Here is a 27,100-nt window from a genome sequence, read left to right as displayed (position 1 = left end):
GAGTATGACTGTTAAAATAAGAAAGATGCATTCAGGGGTGTGTCTTGAGTAGGAAGAAAATGCACTTGCCGATTTGCAGAAAACGAGTGTTGAGATAATTATCTTTGTTTTATTATTATTATTATTATTATTATTATTATTATTATTATTATTATTATTATTATTATTATTATTTGTATAAATAATAATAACCTAATTAATGTTATTTTTATTATTATTATTACCGGTAATATTATTTAGACTCGCAGTGGTCCCCAACTTTTTTGCGCCACGGACCGGTTTAATGTCAGACAATATTTTCACAGACCGGCGGATAAATACAACAAAATAAAAAGATACGACAGGCAGGCATTTTTTTACTCATTTTGCTAGTTTACGGTGGGCTAATTTTAGCGGTATGTATCACGTGACCTAGACAAGCGTTTTGACATGCGTCAAGAGTAAGTCATAGACGGATGTAATCTGGTAATATTTCATTTTTCAAAATAAAACCTAGTTCGGACTCAGATAATAAGCAAAACGAAAATTCTGTGAATTATTTATTCTTTCTGCGTGGCCCGATACCAAATGACACACGGATCGGTACCTATCCGCGGCCCCGGGGTTGGGGACCTCTAAATTTTAGAGGGCGAATGTTATTCCTGTAGCCCAATGCGTCACGGGTGAGCCACACGTGTGGGGCGTGGCGTTTGAAATACTCAGCTCACTAAAAGGAAAGAGGCGGCGGGGAGCTCAGTCGAGTTCAACTCAAGCTCGTCATGCAGAAAGCAGCATATCTACAGACACAGAGGGGACAACTTCCAACTAGGCTAAGCGACGAGACAATCTGCGTTTCTTCTCCTCCTCCATTTCGTTTTGCTGTTGACTTGCTCATCCTCACTCCTGACGCGGGGCGTGTTGCCATCGCTTCTCGCATCCAGACGCTAGCTTGAAAGGTACACCTTTGTTGAACTGTTTACTGTCAGTCTGACAACCACTTTTGCCTACTCTTATATATATATGTAAAAATATATATATGCACATAATATGTACGAGGTATTTTTCCACTTTTTAGTTTGAGAAGCGCTTTTAGAAATCATATTTCGCCCGCATCGTAAAGCAATTGTTTCATGTTTTGAGGTGCCTTAATGCATCTTGCCGAAAGTCGGAAAATTCCACGTTACTTTCTTCATTTTACTTCAAAAAAGTTTAAAATGCGTATTGCCGAATGTTTTATGTAGCGACACAGAGGCCCGTGAGCTACGCTGCAGAAAAAGCCACGCTTGTGATTCTTCTAGAAATTTCTCACCTTCAACTATGCAGGCTTCCAACCTGAGGAGCCCGGAACCAAAATGAGTCACAAGTCACTTTTTATTGGGTCAGAAAAACAATTTCATAGACTAAAAAAAGCCATTAAGGGCTCAGAGTACAGTGATACATTGGCTTACGAACTTAATTGTTTCCCAGAAAGTGTGTGTAAGGCGAAAAGTGTGTATTTCAAACATTAATTTCCCATGGGAAACCATAAAAATGACAATAATTCGTCCCCCAAAACATAATTTTCTACTAAATAAACCTTAAAACGACACAAAATATACCTTATTTTATGTATAATAAATGTGCTATGGTATTGTAATAAAAAATATAAACAGTACTGTATAATCAAGTGGTTTTATTGACCTTTGCGATGGTCATTGATGGCTTGATAGAATGGAATGGGAGAAGCTGGGAAGGAGATTCGCATTCCGTAATGTGTCTCCCTCCAAAAATATTAAAAATATTCTTAAATACCACCCTTGACATCATCAATAAAAATGGAACATTATGACTAGCAGAAGATTGGGTCCTGCTATTGTTTTGTAGCTTTTGCCTTTGTTTGCTGGTCTGTCCCTAATGTCTATATGTTATCTTAATGCATGAATCTGTTTTAGAGATGGAGGTTCCTATTTTGAGTCCAAAAAGTTTGTGAAATCCTTTTTTCGGGGGGGTGAAAAAAAAGTGGATTTACGTGGGACAGGAAATGTGAGCCAATCTCTTTTCCATCAATGGACGCTACAGCTTCGTGTTTGCTTTCAAAACTGAGCTTGTAGAAGACGTGTGTACGTTTTCAGCGTGAAGTGATCCACTGGTGAGGTGAAAGGACGCTTTTATCCTTTGCTCTTTCGTCTATTACGGCTTCATACTGTAAAGAAGGTGCGGAAAAGTGGTTATGATTGAATGACTGACTGAATCTTGTGTGTTGTGTTGTATTATTTTGTTATTTGACCTCAAGAGTGGCTGCCTTTACAGCAGCTCCTATATTTTATTCTGTCTTTCTTTCATAACTTTACTGCTGAATTGGGAATTTATCCATTGCGAGACTAAAATCGTATCTTATCTTATATTATCTTATTTTACAGACTAACTAGGGACCATTATTCACATAACTAAATCAGTCGGTCACTTCACATGCTGAATTAAAGGACAACCGACGTCTATGTGTCTCCATAACTACTGAGCGTATTTGACAAAGATCCCACCGCATATAGCTATATTTTACGTTTTAAGACTCCCTCTGAATATTCCGGAAGTCTTGTTTTTGAGTTGGTGACGAGTCCTCACGTTACGTCACTGAAGAAACGCCCCTGACTGAGAAAGGACATACTTTGCATCACCTCAATGCATTTTGCCGTACTTTGTTTGGTCTGAAAACTTCGTGTTGATCCGTGTTGATGGCGAAATTAGAAGGAAAAGACATAAATAACGCAATGGTGAATCGTTACACCGAGACAACTCTTTGATATTCGTTGACAAAAATTCCAAGCTGAAAAATAAACCTGTTTCCAACGGAGCTCTGGTGCCATCTTCTGCATTTTCTGTGACACTACACATCAGTCTTGAGCCCTCAAAATGACCCGCAAGACCTTCTTTAATCGATTGCAAACATGTATGCTTTCCTCTTCAGAACTATTTGAATCATATTCATAACTGGACGAGTAACAAGAAAGCATATTCTCCGAATCTGAAGCCATTGTTTTGATTCTCCAGAAAGGCAAGACGTCTTGGTGTGACGTCACGAACAAGGGGGTGGGACCTTCTGAAACTGGTCACGTCCGGTTTCATTTTTTTTGCAGATTTTGGACACTTTAAGTCATTTTTATTGGTGGTTCGCATTTAATAAAAATATCAGCCTGTCGTTTTGGGTATTTTAGATGCTATCAAACGTTTTCTGATGTCAGTTAGGAAACAGAAAAGTGATGTCGGTTGTCCTTTAAAGCACCGTTTTTCCATACAAGTTGCTGTGCAACCTTGCAAGGCATTCTGCATGCGTCAGCTTTGTTGCGCAGGTAACCAACGAGATGGGGGGGGGTGTAGTCGGTGGATCTGAGAAGTTCAGTCGGCATTAAAGAATAAAGTGTGGGCACATGCATTGTTGCAACAGTAAATCGAATCGTCAGGCCTTTTGTTGATTGACTTCTGTCAGCTTTGTGCACACCGCTTCTGGTGTCTTGTTGCAACACAACAACAAAAATACCTACCTAGCCTGTCTCCAGTTTCATCGCTCATGCGAAGAGGTACTTTACCGATACACTACTTGTCGGATACGCTGTCGCTAAAAGATAAGTGCGATGCGAATTGATTTGCCATCTGAAACGTTCAGTCACTTAGTTTTGGTTTGGAGGTTAGTGCCAAGGATCATTTTATTGTAAACTTCACAAGATGGGCTGTTTTTAAAGGCATAGTTGACTAAAAATGCATTTAGTCTCAAAGCCTTTTGTATTTGGACATTAATTCCAAGTGGAACTTTTTGTGTTAAACTTTCAACAATCCAACAACATTCAACTCTTTGAGGAAATCCACCCAAAAAATACATCTGCTGCGAATTGGTAAATTCTCCAATGTGAGACAAATAAAGACAATCTCACCTCATAACTCATACAAACAAAAACTAACACAACATACGTTTTTTTCTTTCAAAGGAGTCAATAAACAAGAGCATACTTTGAAAAGGTTTCTTCAGCCGTCATCTGTCCTTCTTTGAAGGTGTCGGACGTTTCGCTTCTTATCCAAGATGCTTCGTCAGCAAACTAAAGTCTTACTGGTAGTTTTGGCCCTATATATACATATCTACTCTCCAGACGTGGCGGTGCCGGACTCTGCTATGATTGGTCCCTGCTCTCAGGTTGGGGGGAGCAGAGGACTACTCCCTGCGACTCCACTGATTGCTTCTATTGCGCTGACTGACGACTGGCCTGATTGCCCTATTTGCTCTGGTATCACCTCATCAGCATAACTAAGCCTATGTTGCATAAGCAGTCTGTACATTTTTTTTTGTTTTGTGTCCTCTTCGGTTGAACACTAGCTTGTGGTGGAGTCTTTTTCGGTTCTGTCATTGCAAAAGTATCCTCAATAACAAACCACATATGCATCCTGGCGCTGTTCGACCGTGTGGTTTGGTGTTCTTCCGCTGAAAACTTGTCCACTAGCCACCGTGGTGCTCCATGTGGTTTGGTTCGTTTGCCGAAAACTAGTTCTTATGCTAAGATTATATCCTCGCCAATTTAATGTTCATAAGGCAAAACGTTTGTGAGCTAAAGCATTTTTAAGCTGAGGTATCACTGTATGTTTGTACAAAAAAAGTTAAAAGCTATCTAAGGGAGTATTAACAACAATAAACAATAACCATTATTCTGTTTTTTTTTCATGTTGCGATACACAAAAGACGCTAATTTTCCAAAATGATTTGAAGATGTCAGGAAGAGATTGTCTTTCGTTCTAATTTCCAAAGACCAAGCGTTTATATATTTATTTGTTTTTCTGCCGACTTTCTTTCTGGATTTGCATGACTTTTCAGGTTTCATCCCTTTCATCATTTTCCAAAGTAGATGCACAGAACCTCAGCCCAGAAGAAGCTCACAACATTTATGACGCTACAAAACGTAAACGTACATTATACCGTGACTGTAAAGTGTCCTTGAGAGTTTTGAAAGGTGCTTAGAAATCAATGTATCATTATTAAAAGCATCGTGGAAAGAGGAGTTCACGTGGCTTGTAGCAGACGACGCAAGGGAGCATTTGTGGGAGGTACATCCTAAGAAAATATCCTTAATACAATGGGTTTTTATGTGATTAGTCGTCTTATTGTTTCAAGTTGCGAAAAATGGGGCATGCAACTTTTCAGAGTTGTCTGCCCTGTTGTCCAGTAACTTTTTGTCACGAGTTTCAGACACTGGCATCCGCCATGTTATTGGTTGCCTTATTTATTTGTTTTGGGTACTAAAATACCCAAAACACCATTTTCCAAAACACCATATTCATGCCTTCTACATGTTGTGTCCTGAACCTTTCCGTCTTCAATAAAACATCTAAGGAGGGCCTTTTTCTTTGTCTTTGCTGTCTTGCAGGAACAAAAACTCGAGACTTTTCATGACCAGGGGCCCGCCAGGACCCTCTAAAAACTAAGGTAACCTTAGTGCCAGTGGATAGCCCCATCCGAAGGACATCTTAGCTAACTAAACAAGACCGTGGATACGACAACTTGCAAAACTAAGGTAACCTTAGTGCCAGTGGGTAGCCCCATCCAAAGGACATCTTAGCTAACTAAACAAGACCGTGGATACGACAACTTGCAAAACTAAGGTAACCTTAGTGCCAGTGGGTAGCCCCATCCAAAGGACATCTTAGCTAACTAAACAAGACAGTGGATACGACAACTTGCATCCAGACAGCAAACCGAAGCAGGGCATTTCGGCACTTTCTTCTCGTTCTCTACATTTCAATTTCTGCCAAGACCTTTTTCTTTTCATGTCACCTGTTAAAATGGGCCGTGGAATGGAAACGGCAGACGTCGCGGTGGTTGCGCTGTACTTTGTCCTGGTGCTTGCCGTTGGGTTTTTCGCCATGTGGAAAGCCAACCGCAGCACCGTCAGCGGCTATTTTCTGGCCGGACGCTCCATGACGTGGATAGTGATCGGCGCCTCGCTCTTCGTGAGTAATATCGGCAGCGAACATTTTATCGGACTGGCCGGATCGGGAGCGGCAGGTGGCTTTGCTGTAGGAGCTTGGGAATTCAACGCCCTTTTGCTTCTGCAACTGCTCGGTTGGGTGTTCATTCCCGTGTACATCCACTCGGGAGTGTACACCATGCCTGAATACCTGTCCAAACGCTACGGCGGCACTCGACTCAAGGTCTATTTTGCTTCCCTGTCCGTTCTCCTCTACATTTTCACCAAGCTGTCGGTAGACTTGTACGCAGGGGCGCTCTTCATCCAGGAGTCCCTCGGGTGGAATCTTTACCTTTCTATCTTCCTGCTCATTAGCATGACCGCACTTCTCACTGTCACCGGAGGCCTGGTGGCTGTTTTGTACACAGACGCTCTTCAGGCCGTGTTGATGATCGGCGGAGCTTTAACATTGACCATCATCAGCCTTGTTAAAGTGGGCGGGCTAGAAGGTGTCAAATCAAAATATATGGAAGCCGTCCCCAATGTCACCGCCATCTTGGCGACTGGGAACTATTCCTATTCTCCTTCCTGCCGTATCCATCCCAAACCCAACTCCCTTCGCATTCTCCACGGCCCATTGGATGAAGATATTCCCTGGCCAGGTTTCATTCTCGGCCAAACCACCGCCTCCATTTGGTACTGGTGTGCCGACCAGGTCATAGTTCAGCGAGTGCTTGCCGCAAAGAACATCGTTCACGCTAAGTGCTCAACGCTCATGGCGGGCATCCTGAAGATCCTTCCCATGTTTGTCATCGTCATCCCGGGTATGATCTCCCGCATCCTGTTCACGGACGAGATCGCCTGCATCGGGCCCGAGCACTGCATGTCGGTGTGCGGCTCTCAGGCGGGCTGCTCCAACATCGCCTACCCCCGTCTGGTCATGGCCGTGATGCCCGTGGGACTCCGCGGCCTGATGATGGCGGTCATGATCGCCGCCCTGATGAGCGATCTGGACTCCATCTTCAACAGCGCCAGCACCATCTTCACCTTGGACATCTACCAAACCGCTCGAAAGAAGGCGTCCCAGCGTGAGCTGCTCATCGTGGGTCGCCTTTTTGTGGTGATCATGGTGGTCATCAGTATCGCCTGGGTTCCCGTCATCATCGAGATGCAAGGCGGTCAGACCTACCTTTACATCCAGGAGGTGGCCGGCTACCTCACCCCGCCCATTGCCGCCCTCTTCCTGCTCGGCGTGTTCTGGAAGCGGTGTAATGAGAAAGGGGCGTTCTGGGGAGGCATGACCGGTTTCATTCTGGGGACCATCCGACTCATCCTGGCTTTTATGTACCGCCAGCCTCGCTGCGACCAACCAGACACCCGACCCGCGTTCATCGTTCACGTCCACTACATGTATGTGGCAGCTGGTCTGTTCTGGATCTCGGGCTTTGTGGCCGTGGTGGTCAGTCTTCTCACATCTCCACCGGATGAGGATCAGATTCACACCACGACGGTGTGGGGACTGCGTCACGTTCAAAAGTTGCCCGAGAGCAAAACGGACAGGGAGCAAATGTACAGACTGACTGAGAAAAGCCACTGCAATGGCGACGCAAGCTTACACAAGGATTTGCCACCGGATGTCAGAAAGGAAAGGTGTCTGGACGGCGCCGATATCAAACTCCTGGTCCCGTTCACCGATCACGATCCGGCCACTCCGAGCTCGGAGCCGTCGCCCGCCACCACCCCCGCGGACAGGTTTGGGAAATTGGATGAGGGAGAACGCCACGAGGCGAGCCGCTGTATTTCCATCCTGGACTGGTTTTGCGGTTTCAAGGAGCCATCGCAGGACGCGCAGCCAAAATCCCCCAAGGACAACGCCAGGGTGATCGCCGAGATGCTCCACGAACCCCCGCGAGCCAAACTTCTCCTCAATCTCGGTCTGTTTTGCGTCTGCTCCGTCGGCATCTTCATGTTTGTCTTTTTCTCGCTGTAGTCAATCCTTGCAATCATCTAACTGGTACTGACTCATTCAGGTGGGTTACCAAGGGGGACGTTGTTCTGTCTGGGGACCTGTTACACACACAGATGAATTTATAAAGCTTCTAAAAGCTTTTTCTGTAATATTTACAGTTGTCTTTTGTAGCTCTCTAACAGGGATCTAAGCTTGTTCTAATCATTTTTTGTGGAATGATGAAAGCTTCCCCGTCAACAAAAACGTCCTCTTTTTTCAAGACTTTTTGAAGCTTATCTCGCACTTGCCTGTCCATTTTGTACACGTTTGATGTTAATCTTGCACTCTGTATACCTACGTCTTGAGGATCATTTGACTCCAAGTGAATTTTAATATTGGACTTATTTTGACATATGCACTTCTTTTGGTTTAATTTTTGTATGTATGTTTGTTTTTTGTGTGAAAAGTTCTGTGATTCATTGTTCGTTTTGACTGTGACTGTAAACTGAGTTGCTAATGGAGCATTTATGTGTTTTGTGTTGAAGAGTTTATTTATGATATAACATAACTCGGACTGCATATTTCCATCTCCGTAATATCAATCGTCTCCGTCCCTCTCTCACCCCTCACACCACTACTATCCTTATCCACAGTCTCGTCACCTCACGTATCGATTATTGTAACTCACTTCTTTTCGGGCTCAATCAAAAAGTTGCCCATAAACTCCAACTAGTCCGAAATTCCTCAGCCCGGATCATCACTAAAACCCCCTCCTTTCACCACATCACTCCCGTCCTCCAGCAGCTCCACTGACTCCCTGTTAAACAGGTGGGTTTTGAGGTAAGATTTGAAAGTAGTAGTTCTGTTTACATTTAAAGCCATTCATAACCTATCTGTCTGACCTATTTCAAATCTCCATTCCCTCTCGGGCCCTCAGATCTTCTTCCTCCCTCCACCTCTGTATGCCCTCTGCCCGTCTCACCACGATGGGGTGCAGAGCTTTCAGCCGCTCCGCTCCCAAACTGTGGAACTCACTTCCACCCAACATTCGTAACATTGACACCTTTCCTACTTTCAAATCTTACCTCAAAACCCACCTGTTTAAACTTGCTTTCATGGTCTAGTTTAATCTGCTGTTTTATTATTTATTGTTTTATTCATGATTTTATTCTTTTATGTATTGTTTTTATTGGCAAGTGTCGCTGGGTGTTCAGAAAGGCGCTTGTAAATTAATTGTAGTATTATTATTATTATAAGAGTGTAGATAATAAACGTTGCGTTCTGAAGCTCATGGTGCTTAGGTTTTAAATTTTAGATATGTCTGTTAATTTCTCTTTTGGCTTGGACATTACGATTAACAACAACAACAATGAACAACTTTGTGAAGTAAATCCAAACCAAACCTCCCTTCTGTTTGAGGGGCGTTATGATGTAATCCGCTTTTCTACTGGTATACTCTTGTAATTATCACAACACTTTTAATGACATCCCATATTAAAAGCACAAAATTGAAATTATTTCCGATGGTACTTACCCGTGTGTGTGTGTTGTTCAAAATATATTTTCCATAGTTTTTGATGTTATATATGAGAACCAACAACAAAATAGTTTTTATGCACTACTATAGCAAAACGACAACAAAAAAATACAAGTGATTCTGTACCTCATCTATATTTTAAGAGCATCTCATGTTAAGTTCAAAAAATGTGTTTGGTCTCTTCTTTTTTTCTTTCTTTCAAACACCATTCTCAAGTGTATCTACCTACTATGCCGCTGTGTATGCAACACACCAAGTGTCTGCATTTGTTTTGAAAGTGCAACTTCTGGACTACTTTTTACCAAATGTGTCTTTGTGTGAGTTTTTTGTAGAAATGGCGGGTGCGGGAGTCAAATAATGTTTTACATCCAAACTTGTGTGCTATTATGACATTAAAGCCATTTTATAAATCAGATTTGTTGTGGAGCTTTTCAGTTAGCGGCATCTAAATAACCGTCACAGTTGGATTGGGTTTCGTTGAACAAATTTTTATTGTTGATAACAACATTTTCTTTTTCTTTTTTTCTTCCCCCGGTTTAAATTGTGTTAAGCGTGGCAGCACAACTGTTTTATTATAATGATCAAAAGTTAATTGTGACTGTTTAAGTGAAGATCACTGGGAAAGAGCTTTAAACCATTTTTTGGGGTGACAAATACATGTTATTTTTATGGAGTTTGAAGATTTCAAATAAAGAATATGGTGAACATCTGGGGAAAAAAAGCATCATTGTTGTTATTAATGTGTAATAGTTACAAATATGCTTGACCGTTTCATTGAACGATTATACGCATTCAAAGCAACTGAGGTATTAACCATCAAGAGATTCGACAGAGTAAAAACGTTGAGGTCATCTGTGATGTTTTTTTTTCAACAATTAGTAGTTCTCTGTCTTTTTATACAGTGCTGTCAAAAAAATGTGAAATTCAGTTGAAGTATTCCAAAAAACAATTAGTTAATGTGAATAAAAATAACACAGTTGAACTCCTTTGCAAAAAAAAAATATTATTATTATTATTATTTTATTTTGTCCATGTTAGCACTTTGTTACAGCTTCTCATCTCATCTCATTTTCCGTACCGCTTATTCCTCATTAAGGTCGCGGCTTTGTTACAGCTTTATTATTTTATTATGATTATGATTATTATTATATCATTTTATAATTATTATTTTATTATGATTATGATGATTATTATTATATCATTTTATAATTATTATTTTATTGTGATTATTATTTTATGATGATGATGAATATTATTATTATTAGTAGTAGTAGTTGTAGTAGTAGTATTAGTATTATTATTATTAGTAGTATATTATTATTATTTTATTATTATTTTATTTTTATTAATCTTATTTTATTATGATTAGTAATTTATTATGATGATGAATATTATTATTAGTAGTAGTAGTTTATTATTATTATTATTATTATTATTATTATTATTGTTATTATTATCATTATTATGAGTAGTATCAGTAGTAGTAGTAGATTATTATTATTATTACTATTATTATTGACACGGTTTTGCCGCTTGACAGCAAGCAGTTCGAACCTTTTCCAATGACTACATTATTTTCACGAGTGAGTGCCGTTTGCATTGTAAGAGCTGTTTTGTGTTTTTTGCCGCTCATTTGCATTCTTTTCAACTTTACCTCTGTTTTAACATGACTTCCAGTTTGACAAGGTTGTTGTTTGTGAAGTGATAATTCTGTCTCAGTGGTAAACGTGGTATGTTGCAATGAGCAATTCATTAATTAGGCTGTGATGAGATGACAAAGATGTTTCTTTGTGACTTTCTTTTTTCTTATCTGTTTTTTTCCTTCTATGCTATGGTTCGCTCCGATCTCAACACGCCTGGAAAAGCAAGAATGTTGGATCTGTTCGACGTTTCTTTGCTTGAGGGCCTTTAACGTTGCCCATGTCTCCTACGCTAATAACAGTTGAGGAGAATGCAAGCCTTTACATGATTTCTGTTGTGAATTGGCACTACCAGTGGTGCACCGTCAAGACCTGCAAAGCCTTCTCTGCTGGCGTAATAATATTTGAATCACGGATTGAAGTTACACTGGAATTAGATTTTGTCCATGAATTCTTATTAAGTAATTCCAAATTGTCCTTCAAGTTCTTTTCATTAATTTCCCCCTGTTGCGCTGCTCTCGGATGTGTGTTTTCGTATTTAAAGGACAACCGACACCATTTTTTTATTTCCGAACTGACATCAGAAAAATGTTTTATAGCATCTAAAATACCCAAAACACGCAGGCTGATATTTTTAGTCAAATGCAAAACACCAATAAAAATGACTGAAAGTGTCCCAAAACTACTTCAAAATTACCTCGGGATGGCGACTTTCAGAAGGTCCCGCCCCCTTATTCATGATGTCACACCCGGACGTCTTGCCTTGCTCGATAATCAAAACAATGGCTTCAGATTCGAAGAAGATGCTTTCTTGTTACTCATCTATTTATGAATATGATTCAAATAGTTCTGAAGAGGAAAGCATACATGTTTGCAGTCGATTAAAAAAAAAAAAACACGATATATATATATATGAGACCGCAACCTACAAACACCTTATCTTACAAACTTTTCGTCTTACAAACATCAAATTTCTGAAAATTAAACCTTATAATAAGCACTATTTTCATAACACACACCCACCACGGCTGGCGGAGTGATCTTCGGCGGAAGCACACGACCGAACAGCACCAACAGTCCTTATGGAAGGTGACTCTCCTTCCATAAGCCATCAACGACCATCAAAAAGGTAAATAAAACTTTATTTTACAGCACAGTTTATTTAATTACAGTCCTCATGTAATGCGCCTCTCTTTCCAAACAGCAATTCCCTTCGACCTCCAACGCCATTCCATCAAGCCATAAATGACCATCACAAATGTAAATAAAGTGACTTTATGATACAATGCAGTGTATTTCTTTCATTACAATACAATAGCACATTTATTACACATAGAATAAGGTATGTTGTTTGTAGTTTTAAGGCTTATTTAGTTGAAAAGTATTTTATGGAAACCCGGGAACGGATTATTCCCATTTTAATGGTTTCCTATGGGAAATTATTTTTTGACATACACACTTTTCGCCTTACACACTCTGTCTGGGAACCAATTAAGTTTGTAAGTTAAGGTCTCACTGTAAGTTGTTTTGACGGACTTTCACTCAGCACAGCACCTCTCCTACACGTTTTGACCTCCCCCTTCCCTCCCTCCTCGCTCTGTGTCGCTCTCAAGAGGAAACCCCATGATATTGTCCTGGTGGAAAACTACTGGCATTCAGGGCCAAGCTTTGTTCATTGTCTCGTGTTCAGACGGGTGCTAAACACGGCGCGTCTTCTGTAACGAATGTGATTTCATTTGTTAGGGCTTGTAATCAAGTAGTAACATGGATAAGGGCATACACACACACAAAAAAAGTGTGGAGATTATTATCGTCCAATAAGTAAACTCAAGGCGACCCGTTTTCTAGCCTGAAGGCCCATTAATGGAACTTTTTCAGCACAGGGTGGGCATCTTTCTTTTCAAAAACTTCTGGGCACTGTTTCTTGTCAAGCCGTATATAGTGAGACCTCAACTTACAAGCACCTTAACTTACAAACTTTTCGTCTTAGAAAACGTCAAATGTATGAAAATTAAACCTTATAATAAGCACTATTTTCATAATACACGCCCACCACGACCGAACAGCATCAGAGGTTAAGTTACTAACAGTCCTTATGGAAGGTGACTCTCCTTCCATAAACGACCATCGTCGGTAAATAAAGGTAAAGGTAAATAAAACTTTATTTTACAGCACAGTTTATTTCTTTAATTACAGTCCTCATGCAATTCCCTTTGACCTTCGACCTCCAACGCCATTCCATCAAGCCATAAATGACCATCACAAATGTAAATAAAGTGACTTTATGATACAATGTGGTGTATTTCTTTCATTGCAATATAATAGCACATTTATTATACATAGAATAAGGTATATTGTGTGTAGTTTTAAGGCTTATTTAGTTGAAAAGTATATTGTATGGAAACCCAGGAACAGATTATTCCCATTTTAATGGTTTCCTATGGGAATTTTTTTTTTGAGATACACACTTTTCGCCTTACACACTCTGTCTGGGAACCAATTAAGTTTGTAAGTTGAGGTCTCACTGTAATTGATCGGTTTAGATAGTGTGATGTCATGAGAGGCTAGAGTCTCAGCGGGGCAGGACAAAGAGTGTAATGGGCGACAGGTTTGAATGCAAACAATTAATAAGGGCTTTCAGAGGGAATTCACAGGCAAAAAAAGGCAAGAATAACGTCCCTTCCAATTCTTAAATTATAACAAAGTCTCTTTTGAGATGAAACTGAAGATGGGGTTCTTTTCCATGTATTTCTAGGCATCACCCCTCTTGATGACCTTCCTGGGTAGCCTAGCCACCATTAGCAAGGTTCCACATCCAGTGTTCCGTCTTAGGGTCTAGGGTATTTTACAAAGATTCCACCGCATATAGCTATATTTTACGTTTTAAGACTCTCGCTGAATATTCCGGAAGTCTTGATTTTGAGTTGGTGACGAGTCCCTACGTGACGTCACTGAAGGAACGCGCCTCTGACAGAAAAGAAAGGACACATTGTAGCAGTCTTTCTATCACGTCAATGCTTTTTTGGTCTTTTTTTGGTCTGAAAACCTCGTGTTGCGCCGATATGTCTGCATTGCATTGTATTTTGGACAGCCACCCCCATTTCAAGCTCATATAAGTCCAGACCCATCTAATTTAGGAATTAATTCTTTTTTTTGTCTTATGACAGAAAAGAGTCTTTAGGTTTATTACGCTGCATTGAATGTTTATGTATTCGGAAAACTCAATATTCTGGGGGTTCTAGTGGACACATTTTTACACATTGTGTGGCAGTGAATGAGTTAAGTTAAAAATGTCATTGCAGTGCATAAATCAAGAGTGTGTCAACTAGAGGACGTCTTTTTGTTCTTTCCTCAACTCAAAAAAAAGCATTATGAACAAAGTGCGGTGAAATTCCTGATAGTGTGTCCATAAATCTTTTTAATAGCCCGTTGATAGCCCAAAGGAACGTGCTAATATGAAGCAAGCAGGAAATGTAATCTCACGGGGGGGATGCCGCATAAATCATTGGAGTCACTGGCACGCTTCCTTTCGTTATTTAAGATAAACAGCCAGGCAGAGTTGTGGATGAATTTCTGACGGAGCATTTTGTTGATACGGGAAAGTAGTTCAAAAATGATGTGATGAATGTCGTTACTTACAATGTACACCGAGCAAAACAAGTCTTTATCTCAAGCACGTGGGGACTATGAACTCAATAACTTGAGAATGTAGGCTAAGGTGAATGGAAAATTTTACAACGTGAGTGAGTGAGTGAGTGAGTGAGTGAGTGAGTGAGTGAGGCCTGCGGTGACAACAAAGTGTGTTTTTGTCTTACCTGTCCGATATTTGGATCCTTATCTTATCATCCTTTGTCTCGTCTAATCAAATTCTGGATGATGAGCTGGGCGAGGCTCATCAATTCAGTTTTATTTGTGTAGTGCCCAATGGCGAGCCGTGGATTTTATCGCTAGGCCTGCAGTGGTGCTATGTCTGAATACATCCAGATTGAAAAAAACATTGGTGTGTTTTACTACAAGTCCACTAGAGGCTACCATTTCTTAATTATGTCTATTTTTTCTTATGAAGGATGTTCATTTCTTTTCCTCATTGTGAGTTGACAAAAATGTTATTAAATCAACACAATATACATGTATTTGCTGATGCAGCTCGCTACCGATACAGTGTGCTAGCTCTGGCCAGTATGCTCTTTTCACTAGCGGCTTGTGATCAGAGCAGTTTTCGCAAACTATGATTGACTATTGACGTGCCAATCAAAGTTTGCGAGAACTCTGACGTTGACCAGCGGCTTTAAGGCGTTTGTGTTGCCAACTCGAAATCTGATTGGTTAGCGCAACAGTTTGATTGACGCATTTGATGCGACAGGGCCAGCAGAACTGATTGCGAAGGCGTCCAGGTAGATTTCTGACCCTGATAACAAATGGGTGAAATGTGATGGATGGATGGATGGATGGATGGATTTGCCTTTATTCGTCTCGCAGTGGAGAAATTTAAATTTCACAGCAGCAAAGTAATGAAAGGAATGAAGGTAGAAAAACAAAATACATGAGCTACTGGAAATTTTGGGATTGGTTAAATGCTGAAAGGACAACCGACGCCTCCGGACAAGTTGTGTCCATAATTTGTAAAATCACTTCAAATCACTTCTACTGAGTGTATTTTACAAAGATTCCACCGCATATAGCTATATTGTACGTTTTAAGACTCGCACTGAATATTCAGGAAGTCTTGTTTTTGAGTTGGTGACGAGTCCGTACGTGACGTCACTAAAGGAACGCCCCTGAGCGAGAAAGCGACACACAATGCATTTTGGGTACTTTGTTTGGTCTGAAAACTTTGCGTTTGTCCCCATTATCATCACAGGTTAGGTCGCATTGAGTAGGAAGCATTTGACAGACAAATCAGCCCATTTCCAACAGAGCTTGGGCGCCATCTTGTGCATTTTCTGGGTGCTACATTGGAGTCCAGACACCTCAAAATGAGACAGAAGGACTTCTTTTATCGATTGCAAACATGTATGCTTTCCTCTTCAGAACTATTTGAATCATATTCATAACTAGATGAGTAACAAGAAAGCATCTTCTCCGAATCTGAAGCCATTGTTTTGATTCTAAAGCAAGGCAAGACGTCCGGGTGTGACATCACGAATAAGGGGGCGGGACCTTCTGAAAGTCGCCATCCAGAGGTAATTTTGAAGTAGTTTTGGGACACTTTCAGTCATTTTTATTGGTGTTTTGCATTTGACTAAAAATATCAGCCTGCGTGTTTTGGGTATTTTAGATGCTATAAAACATTTTTCTGATGTCAGTTCGGAAATAAAAAAATGGTGTCGGTTGTCCTTTAAATACGAAAACACACATCCGAGAGCAGCGCAACAGGGGGAAATTAATGAAAAGAACTTGAAAGACAATTTGGAATTATTTAATAAGAATTCATGGACAAAATCTAATTCCAGTGTAACTTCAATCCGTGATTCAAATATTATTACGCCAGCAGAGAAGGCTTTGCAGGTCTTGACGGTGCACCACTGGTAGTGCCAATTCACAACAGAAATCATGTCAAGGCTTGCATTCTCCTCAACTGTTATTAGCATAGGAGACATGGGCAACGTTAAAGGCCCTCAAGCAAAGAAACCTCGAACAGATCCAACATTCTTGCTTTTCCAGGCGTGTTGAGATCGGAGCGAACCATAGGATAGAAGGAAAAAAACAGATAAGAAAAAAGAAAGTCACAAAGAAACATCTTTGTCATCTCATCACAGCCTAATTAATGAATTGCTCATTGCAACATACCACGTTTACCACTGAGACAGAAGTATCACTTCACAAACAACAACCTTGTCAAACTGGAAGTCATGTTAAAACAGAGGTAAAGTTGAAAAGAATGCAAATGAGCGGCAAAAAACACAAAACAGCTCTTACAATGCAATAAAATAATGTAGTCATTGGAAAAGGTTCAAACTGCTTGTTGTCAAGCGGCAAAACCGTGTCAATAATAATAATAATAATAATAATTTACTACTACTACTACTACTAATAATAATAATAAGAATAATAATAGTAAGAATAATAACAATAATATACTACTACTACTACTAGTACTACTACTACTAATACTAATAATAATAACAATAATATTCATCATCATCATCATCATAATCATAAAATAATAATAATAATAATAATAATAATAATAATAATAATAATAATAATAATAATAATAATAATAATAATAATGACTATAACAATAATAATAATAATCATATACTACTACTACTACTACTACTATTACTACTACTATTACTACTACTACTACCACTACTACTACCACTCCTACTACTACTACTACTACTACTACTACTACTACTAATAATAATAATAATAATAATAATAATCATCATCATCATCATCATGAAATAATAATCATAATAAAATAATAATAATAATATAATAATAATAATAATAATCGTCATCATCATAAAATAATAATAATTAAAAAAATAATAATAATACAATAATAAAGCTGTAACAAAGTGCATGGACAAAATAATAATAATAATAATAATAATAATAATAATAATAATAATAATAATAATAATAATAATAATAATCAAGAGGCAACAATGACTAGTTGAAAGATTGAAGAGAGAAGCCTTTAGATTCCATCCTAATGTTATCATGCAATAAATATCCATCCCATCCATCCATTTTCCGTACCGCTTATTCTTCATTAGGGTCGCGGGGGATGCTGGAGCCGATCTCAGCTGTCTTCGGGCACGAGGCGGGGGACACCCTGAATTGATTGCCAGCCAATCGCAGGGCACACAAAGACATACAACAGTCACTCTCACACTCACACTTAGGGACAATTTGGAGTGTTCAATCAGCCTCTCATGCATGTTTTTGGAATGCGGGAGGAAACCGGAGAACCCGCAGAAAACAGTAAATATATTTTCCCCAATTTTCAACTTACTCCTTTGGTGTTATTAACTTATTTTTGAATAACGGCTTTCTCGTGGACCGTAAGATCCAGCTGAGTCGCATACAGAGCATTTCATTGAATAAAAAAAAAGTTAATTAGCCTTCAGGTATGATAAACACGTATCCTAATTTGTATCTGTAAACTTTCAATGTTGGTGTTTTATTGACTCTAAGAGGAGAGCGAGCATGATAATGAGTCAAATTATAAATACAGTGGGACCTTGGCTTACAAACCTAATTGGTTCCCAGACAGAGTGTGTAAGGCGAAAAAGGTGTATCCCAAAAATTAATTTCCCATAGGAAACCATTAAAATGAGAATAATCCGTTCCCAGGTCCCCGTAAAACATAATTTTCTACGTTCTAATTTTCTAAGCCTTAAAACTACACAAAATATGCCTTATTTTATGTTTAATAAATGTGCTATAGTATTATGATTCAAGAAATAAAGTACTGTACAATAAAGTCATTTTATTTACCTTTGTGATGGTCGTTAATGGCTTGATGGAATGGAGTGTCCGGTTTCCTCAGCATTAAACACTTGATGAGAAACATAGGCTTCTTTCACCATCTTGAGGAATGATCCCTTGTAGGTGCTTTCTCTGTGATAATTTGACCTAGTTCCTCATCAATTGTGATCTGTTTAGCTGGGTTGATAGCTTTTTACATCAAGCGTACAGATGGCTTGTGCCGGTTATTTGTGGAGCCTGATTGATGGGAATTTCAAGGCCTCACTCTCTCTCTGTCTGTAACTCGATCCCCCACTGCTGCATTCTTGACCAATCACGTGGCTTTAAACGAAGACTGGGGGCGGGGTATAGAGGACAAAAAAATGTCCGCTGCCATTTCCTTGTTAGGAGAACGGGCTCGTTCACGAACGACACATCACTCATTGTGGCGGCTCCGTGTGTATCCCGAAAAATAGTTCGTATGCCAAGGTAAAATTTTCATACATGTAACGTTCGTAAACCAAAAAGTTTGTAAGCCAAGGGGTTCGTAAACTGTACAAGAAAATATAGTGGTACCCCTACTTTTGAATGTCTCATCATTCAAATCATCTCACACGCACACACACACACACACACACACACACACACACACACACACACACATACACGCACACACAAATTAAATCACAAGCCTTCTCGTCAGCAAAATTGCTGCTGAAGTGTACTTGAGCAAGAGTGTGTTTTGAATTCTCACATGAATATGGCAAGATGTTAGTCTTTCCTGGGGTCTGTTTATGAAAGCTATAAAACAATGTAAGGGCATTTATTTGCGCTTGAGAAAACATTCAAGAGTGGAGTGCAAGAATGTTCATCTTTTTTGTCATGGGCTCCCCCTATAGGCAAATTTTGTTCATTGAAAAACAGCATTGCTGTTTCATTTTTAATTAAATCAAATTGGTTATATTATATGGTTAATTCATCCGTTCATTTCAAAATAATTCGAATCAAGTCATGTATTATTTTTAATTTACATTTTATAATATTACATGTCATAAATGTCAGTTCTTGATTGTAGTAATGTGTCAGTCGGAATTCACACTTTAAACACTTATTGGATTTTATAATTTCTGAATTTTTGAGTTATTTTATCATAAATGAATTTTGTTTTACACGATATAGCACACACATTTTCTCCTTTTGTTGTATTTTACATTCGTAACATCGATTCTCTTTCCACCTTCAAGTCCCATCTCAAAACCCACCTATTTTAAAATTGTATTTTCTGTGTAGCTCGCTCTCTTATTTCTTTTTATAATTGTATTTTATTTATTGCATTATATTTGTGATTGTATTTTATTTATTATAGTACAGTGAGACCTCAACTTACGAATTTAATTGGTTCCCAGACAGAGTGTGTAAGGCGAAAAGTGTGTATCTCAAAAATAAATTCCCATAGGAAACCATTATAATGGGAATAATCCGTTCCCGGGTTTCCATAAAATATACTTTTCAACTCAATAAACCTTAAAACTACACACAACATTGTACCTTATTCTATGTATAATAAATGTGCTATTGTATTGTAATGAAAGAAATACACTGCATTGTATCATCAAGTCACTTTATTTACATTTGTGATGGTCATTTATGGCTTGATGGAATGGCGTTGGAGGTCAAAGGGAATTGCTGTTTGGAAAGAGAGGCGCATTACATGAGGACTGTAATTAAAGAAATAAACTGTGCTGTAAAATAAAGTTTTATTGACCTTTTTGATGGTCGTTGATGGCTTATGGAAGGAGAGTCACCTTCCATAAGGACTGTTGGTAACTTAACCTCTGGTGCATCGATGAGAAGGTTTCTTCAGCCGTCATCTGTACAAAAGTGAAGGTTTCGGACGTTTCGCCTCCTATCCAAGAGGCTTCGTCAGCGAACTAAAGTCTGACTGGTCGTATCGGCCCCATTTATATATCCCTAATGTCCAGACCTGGTGGCGCCGGACACAGCTATGATAGGTCCCTACTCTCAGGTTGGGGGGGGGCGCGGGACCCCCCCCCTGTGGCCCCACTGATTGTTCCTACATTCCTGACTAACGATTGGCCTATTACACCCACTCCCCCCGGTATCACCTCATCAGCATAACGACCCTCATCAGCATTGCGAAAGTTGCCTAACCTGTTTTGCCTGAGCAGGCTATTGTATGAACGATCCAAATTGAACCTCACACCACCAGACCGGTTTAATGAAGGATTTTGTTGTTTTATAAGAATCGCCTCTTTCACCCCCCTTTCAAACCATCTATGTTCTTTCGCTAAGATTTTAACCTCATTGTCGTCAAATGAGTGGTTGCTAGCTTTTAGGTGCAAATGTACTGCCGATTGAGGCCCACTAGTATTATCCCTGCGATGTTGATAAAGTCCTTTTTTGAGAATTTGTTGAGTCTCCCCAATGTACTGCTCTTTACAATTTTCATTCTTACAATGTATGGAATAAACTACATTACTTTGTTTTTCATTTGGTAGCCTATCTTTTGGATGCACTAATTTTTGCCTTAACGTGTTTATCGGTTTGAAATAAGTAGGAATTTTATGTTGCCAAAGGACTCTTTGTAATTTTTCAGAAACTCCTGTAATGTACGGTACTGCTACTCCTCTCCTTTTAGAATCTTGAGAATTATTGGTTTCGTTCGCTATTCTTTCTTTCTGACATTTGTTGAATGACCACTGAGGGTACCCACAGTTAGTGAGTGCTCTCCTGATATGTTTTGACTCCTTTTCTCTACCTTCAGTGCTAGTTGGTATTAGTTTAGCCCTATGCTGGAGGGTTCTGATATCACATCCTTCCCAGGGACAAAACCTAGACACTGGTTTAGATATGTGGACGATACTTTTGTCATAATTAAGAAACAAGAAATTCAATCCTTCACAGATCATCTCAACTCTGTAGACTTCAACATTAAATTTACTCGTGAGGACATTCAAGAGAACCAACTAGCCTTCTTGGATTGTAAAGTAATTATAAAAGAGGACAGAGCGCTAAAAACAGAAGTCTTTAGGAAGGCTACGCACACTGACCAATACTTACTTTTTGACTCTAACCACCCTTTACAACATAAACTAGGAGTTATCAGAACCCTCCAGCATAGGGCTAAACTAATACCAACTAGCACTGAAGGTAGAGAAAAGGAGTCAAAACATATCAGGAGAGCACTCACTAACTGTGGGTACCCTCAGTGGTCATTCAACAAATGTCAGAAAGAAAGAATAGCGAACGAAACCAATAATTCTCAAGATTCTAAAAGGAGAGGAGTAGCAGTACCGTACATTACAGGAGTTTCTGAAAAATTACAAAGAGTCCTTTGGCAACATAAAATTCCTACTTATTTCAAACCGATAAACACGTTAAGGCAAAAATTAGTGCATCCAAAAGATAGGCTACCAAATGAAAAACAAAGTAATGTAGTTTATTCCATACATTGTAAGAATGAAAATTGTAAAGAGCAGTACATTGGGGAGACTCAACAAATTCTCAAAAAAAGACTTTATCAACATCGCAGGGATAATACTAGTGGGCCTCAATCGGCAGTACATTTGCACCTAAAAGCTAGCAACCACTCATTTGACGACAATGAGGTTAAAATCTTAGCGAAAGAACATAGATGGTTTGAAAGGGGGGTGAAAGAGGCGATTCTTATAAAACAACAAAATCCTTCATTAAACCGGTCTGGTGGTGTGAGGTTCAATTTGGATCGTTCATACAATAGCCTGCTCAGGCAAAACAGGGTTAGGCAACTTTCGCAATGCTGATGAGGGTCGTTATGCTGATGAGGTGATACCGGGGGGAGTGGGTGTAATAGGCCAATCGTTAGTCAGGAATGTAGGAACAATCAGTGGGGCCACAGGGGGGGGGTCCCGCGCCCCCCCCCAACCGGAGAGTAGGGACCTATCATAGCTGTGTCCGGCGCCACCAGGTCTGGACATTAGGGATATATAAATGGGGCCGATACGACCAGTCAGACTTTAGTTCGCTGACGAAGCCTCTTGGATAGGAGGCGAAACGTCCGAAACCTTCACTTTTGTACAGATGACGGCTGAAGAAACCTTCTCATCGATGGACCACTCCTGTACGACTGAGAGCTTACACAGACGTTAACCTCTGGTGCTGTTCCGTCGTGTGCTTCCGCCGAAGATCACTCCGCCAGCCGTGGTGGGTGTGTATTATGAAAATAGTGCTTATTATAAGGTTTAATTTTCATAAATTTGACGTTTGTAAGACGAAAAGTTTGTAAGTTGAGGTGTTTGTAAATTGAGGTCTCACTGTACCTGCGTTTTCTCTCTCTTTCTATCACCCTCTCTCTCTCCCTCTCTCTCTATTGTATGTATATATCCATGGACATCCCTAAGGGGTGTTTCCAATCATCACCATGGCAACGGGACATGCGACTTGACAGCTGGATGTGACCCAGACTGCAAAGATCCTGTGGAGCGACATCAGGTACTATTCTGGATCACACATTTGATGAATGCGAGACATCGTCAAAAAGATGCCCATCTGGAATGTTGGGGTGTACCTCATGTTGTGGTACATCGAGTGGATTGGATTGGATTTGCAGCGTGACTTGAGAGACGGCGAAGCTAAAGCAGAGTCTCTTAATGTTATTAATCCCACGAAGTGAAAATGTCTGCTGTGGAAAAACCCAGCATTAGACTACTACACTCTTTCGTTTCCTTCTTTGGACTTTCTGCTTGCTTCTGGGCCTTGTTGCCTTCACTTTTGTCTTTGTTATTTATTCCCTGCTTATTTTTAAGAGCTGTTGTCATCTTAGGTTTCTTTTTTCGACTTATTTTGGGGCTACATTGCCTTCATTTTCATCTTCAATATCGACTTTGGCCTTGTTTCTCTTCTGCTTTCTGTCTATTTTATTTTTCAATGGGAGGAGGGGGTGTAGCAGGTGGGGATGGGGCTCGATTTTTCTCTTCATTGAATGGGTCGTCATCTCTTTACAGTACAGTGATACCTCGGTTTACGAACCCCTTGGCTTACGAACATTTCGGTTTACGAATCTTAAATTTATGAAAATTTTACCTTGGGATACAAACTATTTTTCGGGATACACACGGAGGGCCACAATGAGTGATGTGTCGTTCACGAACGAGCCCGTTCTTCTAACAACAAAATGGCAGCCGACTGTTTTTGTCCTCTATTCCCCGCCCCAAGTCTTCCGTTAAAGCCACGTGATTGGTCAAGAACGCAGCAATGAGGGGGGAGGGCGGGCATTGCGAAAGTTGCCTAACCTGTTTTGCCTGAGCAGGCTATTGTATGAACGATCCAAATTGAACCTCACACCACCAGACCGGTTTAATGAAGGATTTTGTTGTTTTATAAGAATCGCCTCTTTCACCCCCCTTTCAAACCATCTATGTTCTTTCGCTAAGATTTTAACCTCATTGTCGTCAAATGAGTGGTTGCTAGCTTTTAGGTGCAAATGTACTGCCGATTGAGGCCCACTAGTATTATCCCTGCGATGTTGATAAAGTCCTTTTTTGAGAATTTGTTGAGTCTCCCCAATGTACTGCTCTTTACAATTTTCATTCTTACAATGTATGGAATAAACTACATTACTTTGTTTTTCATTTGGTAGCCTATCTTTTGGATGCACTAATTTTTGCCTTAACGTGTTTATCGGTTTGAAATAAGTAGGAATTTTATGTTGCCAAAGGACTCTTTGTAATTTTTCAGAAACTCCTGTAATGTACGGTACTGCTACTCCTCTCCTTTTAGAATCTTGAGAATTATTGGTTTCGTTCGCTATTCTTTCTTTCTGACATTTGTTGAATGACCACTGAGGGTACCCACAGTTAGTGAGTGCTCTCCTGATATGTTTTGACTCCTTTTCTCTACCTTCAGTGCTAGTTGGTATTAGTTTAGCCCTATGCTGGAGGGTTCTGATATCACATCCTTCCCAGGGACAAAACCTAGACACTGGTTTAGATATGTGGACGATACTTTTGTCATAATTAAGAAACAAGAAATTCAATCCTTCACAGATCATCTCAACTCTGTAGACTTCAACATTAAATTTACTCGTGAGGACATTCAAGAGAACCAACTAGCCTTCTTGGATTGTAAAGTAATTATAAAAGAGGACAGAGCGCTAAAAACAGAAGTCTTTAGGAAGGCTACGCACACTGACCAATACTTACTTTTTGACTCTAACCACCCTTTACAACATAAACTAGGAGTTATCAGAACCCTCCAGCATAGGGCTAAACTAATACCAACTAGCACTGAAGGTAGAGAAAAGGAGTCAAAACATATCAGGAGAGCACTCACTAACTGTGGGTACCCTCAGTGGTCATTCAACAAATGTCAGAAAGAAAGAATAGCGAACGAAACCAATAATTCTCAAGATTCTAAAAGGAGAGGAGTAGCAGTACCGTACATTACAGGAGTTTCTGAAAAATTACAAAGAGTCCTTTGGCAACATAAAATTCCTACTTATTTCAAACCGATAAACACGTTAAGGCAAAAATTAGTGCATCCAAAAGATAGGCTACCAAATGAAAAACAAAGTAATGTAGTTTATTCCATACATTGTAAGAATGAAAATTGTAAAGAGCAGTACATTGGGGAGACTCAACAAATTCTCAAAAAAAGACTTTATCAACATCGCAGGGATAATACTAGTGGGCCTCAATCGGCAGTACATTTGCACCTAAAAGCTAGCAACCACTCATTTGACGACAATGAGGTTAAAATCTTAGCGAAAGAACATAGATGGTTTGAAAGGGGGGTGAAAGAGGCGATTCTTATAAAACAACAAAATCCTTCATTAAACCGGTCTGGTGGTGTGAGGTTCAATTTGGATCGTTCATACAATAGCCTGCTCAGGCAAAACAGGGTTAGGCAACTTTCGCAATGCTGATGAGGGTCGTTATGCTGATGAGGTGATACCGGGGGGAGTGGGTGTAATAGGCCAATCGTTAGTCAGGAATGTAGGAACAATCAGTGGGGCCACAGGGGGGGGGTCCCGCGCCCCCCCCCAACCGGAGAGTAGGGACCTATCATAGCTGTGTCCGGCGCCACCAGGTCTGGACATTAGGGATATATAAATGGGGCCGATACGACCAGTCAGACTTTAGTTCGCTGACGAAGCCTCTTGGATAGGAGGCGAAACGTCCGAAACCTTCACTTTTGTACAGATGACGACTGAAGAAACCTTCTCATCGATTAACCTCTGGTGCTGTTCGGTCGTGTGCTTCCGCCGAAGATCACTCCGCCAGCCGTGGTGGGTGTGTATTATGAAAATAGTGCTTATTATAAGGTTTAATTTTCATAAATTTGACGTTTGTAAGACAAAAAGTTTGTAAGATAAGGTGTTTGTAAGTTGAGGTCTCACTGTACCTGCGTTTTCTCTCTCTATCACCCTCTCTCTCTCCCTCTCTCTCTATTGTATGTATATATCCATGGACATCCCTAAGGGGTGTTTCCAATCATCACCATGGCAACGGGACGTGTGACTTGACAGCTGGATGTGACCCAGACTGCAAAGATCCTGTGGAGCGACATCAGGTACTATTCTGGATCACACATTTGATGAATGCGAGACATCGTCAAAAAGATGCCCATCTGGAATGTTGGGGTGTACCTCATGTTGTGGTACATCGAGTGGATTGGATTGGATTTGCAGCGTGACTTGAGAGACGGCGAAGCTAAAGCAGAGTCTCTTAATGTTATTAATCCCACTAAGTGAAAATGTCTGCTGTGGAAAAACCCAGCATTAGACTACTACACTCTTTCGTTTCCTTCTTTGGACTTTCTGCTTGCTTCTGGGCCTTGTTGCCTTCACTTTTGTCTTTGTTATTTATTCCCTGCTTATTTTTAAGAGCTGTTGTCATCTTAGGTTTCTTTTTTCGACTTATTTTGGGGCTACATTGCCTTCATTTTCATCTTCAATATCGACTTTGGCCTTGTTTCTCTTCTGCTTTCTGTCTATTTTATTTTTTAATGGGAGGAGGGGGTGTAGCAGGTGGGGATGGGGCTCGATTTTTCTCTTCATTGAATGGGTCGTCATCTCTTTACAGTACAGTGATACCTCGGTTTACGAACCCCTTACCTTACGAACATTTCGGTTTACGATTCTTAAATTTATGAAAAATTTACCTTGGGATACAAACTATTTTTCGGGATACACACGGAGGGCCACAATGAGTGATGTGTCGTTCACGAACGAGCCCGTTCTTCTAACAACAAAATGGCAGCCGACTGTTTTTGTCCTCTATTCCCCGCCCCAAGTCTTCGGTTAAAGCCACGTGATTGGTCAAGAACGCAGCAATGAGGGGGGAGGGCGGTTACAGATAGTGAGAGAGTGAAGCCGTTCTCCAAAAAGAAAATGGCTGCCGACTTTTTTTTTGTCCTCTATTCCCCGCCCCCAGTCTTCGGTTAAAGCCACGTGATTGGTCAAGAACCCAGCAGTCAGGGGGGGTGGTTTAAACATTAAAGAGACTGGCTGATGACTGTGAGAGAGTTTCAACTTTGATAGTTCAAAGGCAGAGTGCAGACTGCAAGGTTAAAATATCCCATCAATCAGGCTACACGAACAACTCGCACATGCCATCTCTACACTTGATGCAAAAAGCTATCAGCTCAG

At 40.1% G+C, this 27,100-nt stretch overlaps 1 protein-coding gene across 1 annotated transcript; it reads left to right on the top strand.

The window, feature by feature from the left end:
* The first annotated feature begins 712 nt into the window (after positions 1 to 712).
* Positions 713 to 10,112, top strand: slc5a3b (solute carrier family 5 member 3b). The gene is made up of 2 exons (XM_089002330.1): positions 713 to 935; positions 5,364 to 10,112. The coding sequence occupies exon 2, from the start codon at positions 5,764 to 5,766 to the stop codon at positions 7,891 to 7,893; it is 2,130 nt and encodes a 709-aa protein (XP_088858456.1). The 5' UTR covers positions 713 to 935; positions 5,364 to 5,763; the 3' UTR covers positions 7,894 to 10,112.
* Positions 10,113 to 27,100: the final 16,988 nt, after the last annotated feature.

Source organism: Hippocampus bargibanti, linkage group LG08, assembly GCF_051943395.1.
Source record: "Hippocampus bargibanti isolate YZ-2025 linkage group LG08, ASM5194339v1, whole genome shotgun sequence".
In the NCBI taxonomy this organism is placed as follows: domain Eukaryota; kingdom Metazoa; phylum Chordata; class Actinopteri; order Syngnathiformes; family Syngnathidae; genus Hippocampus; species Hippocampus bargibanti.
This window is presented reverse-complemented; position numbering and strand designations above follow the sequence as displayed.

Bases quoted from the DNA above. Each gene is read 5' to 3' on its own strand.
- slc5a3b (XM_089002330.1), top strand. From the start codon at position 5,764: ATGTCACCTGTTAAAATGGGCCGTGGAATGGAAACGGCAGACGTCGCG.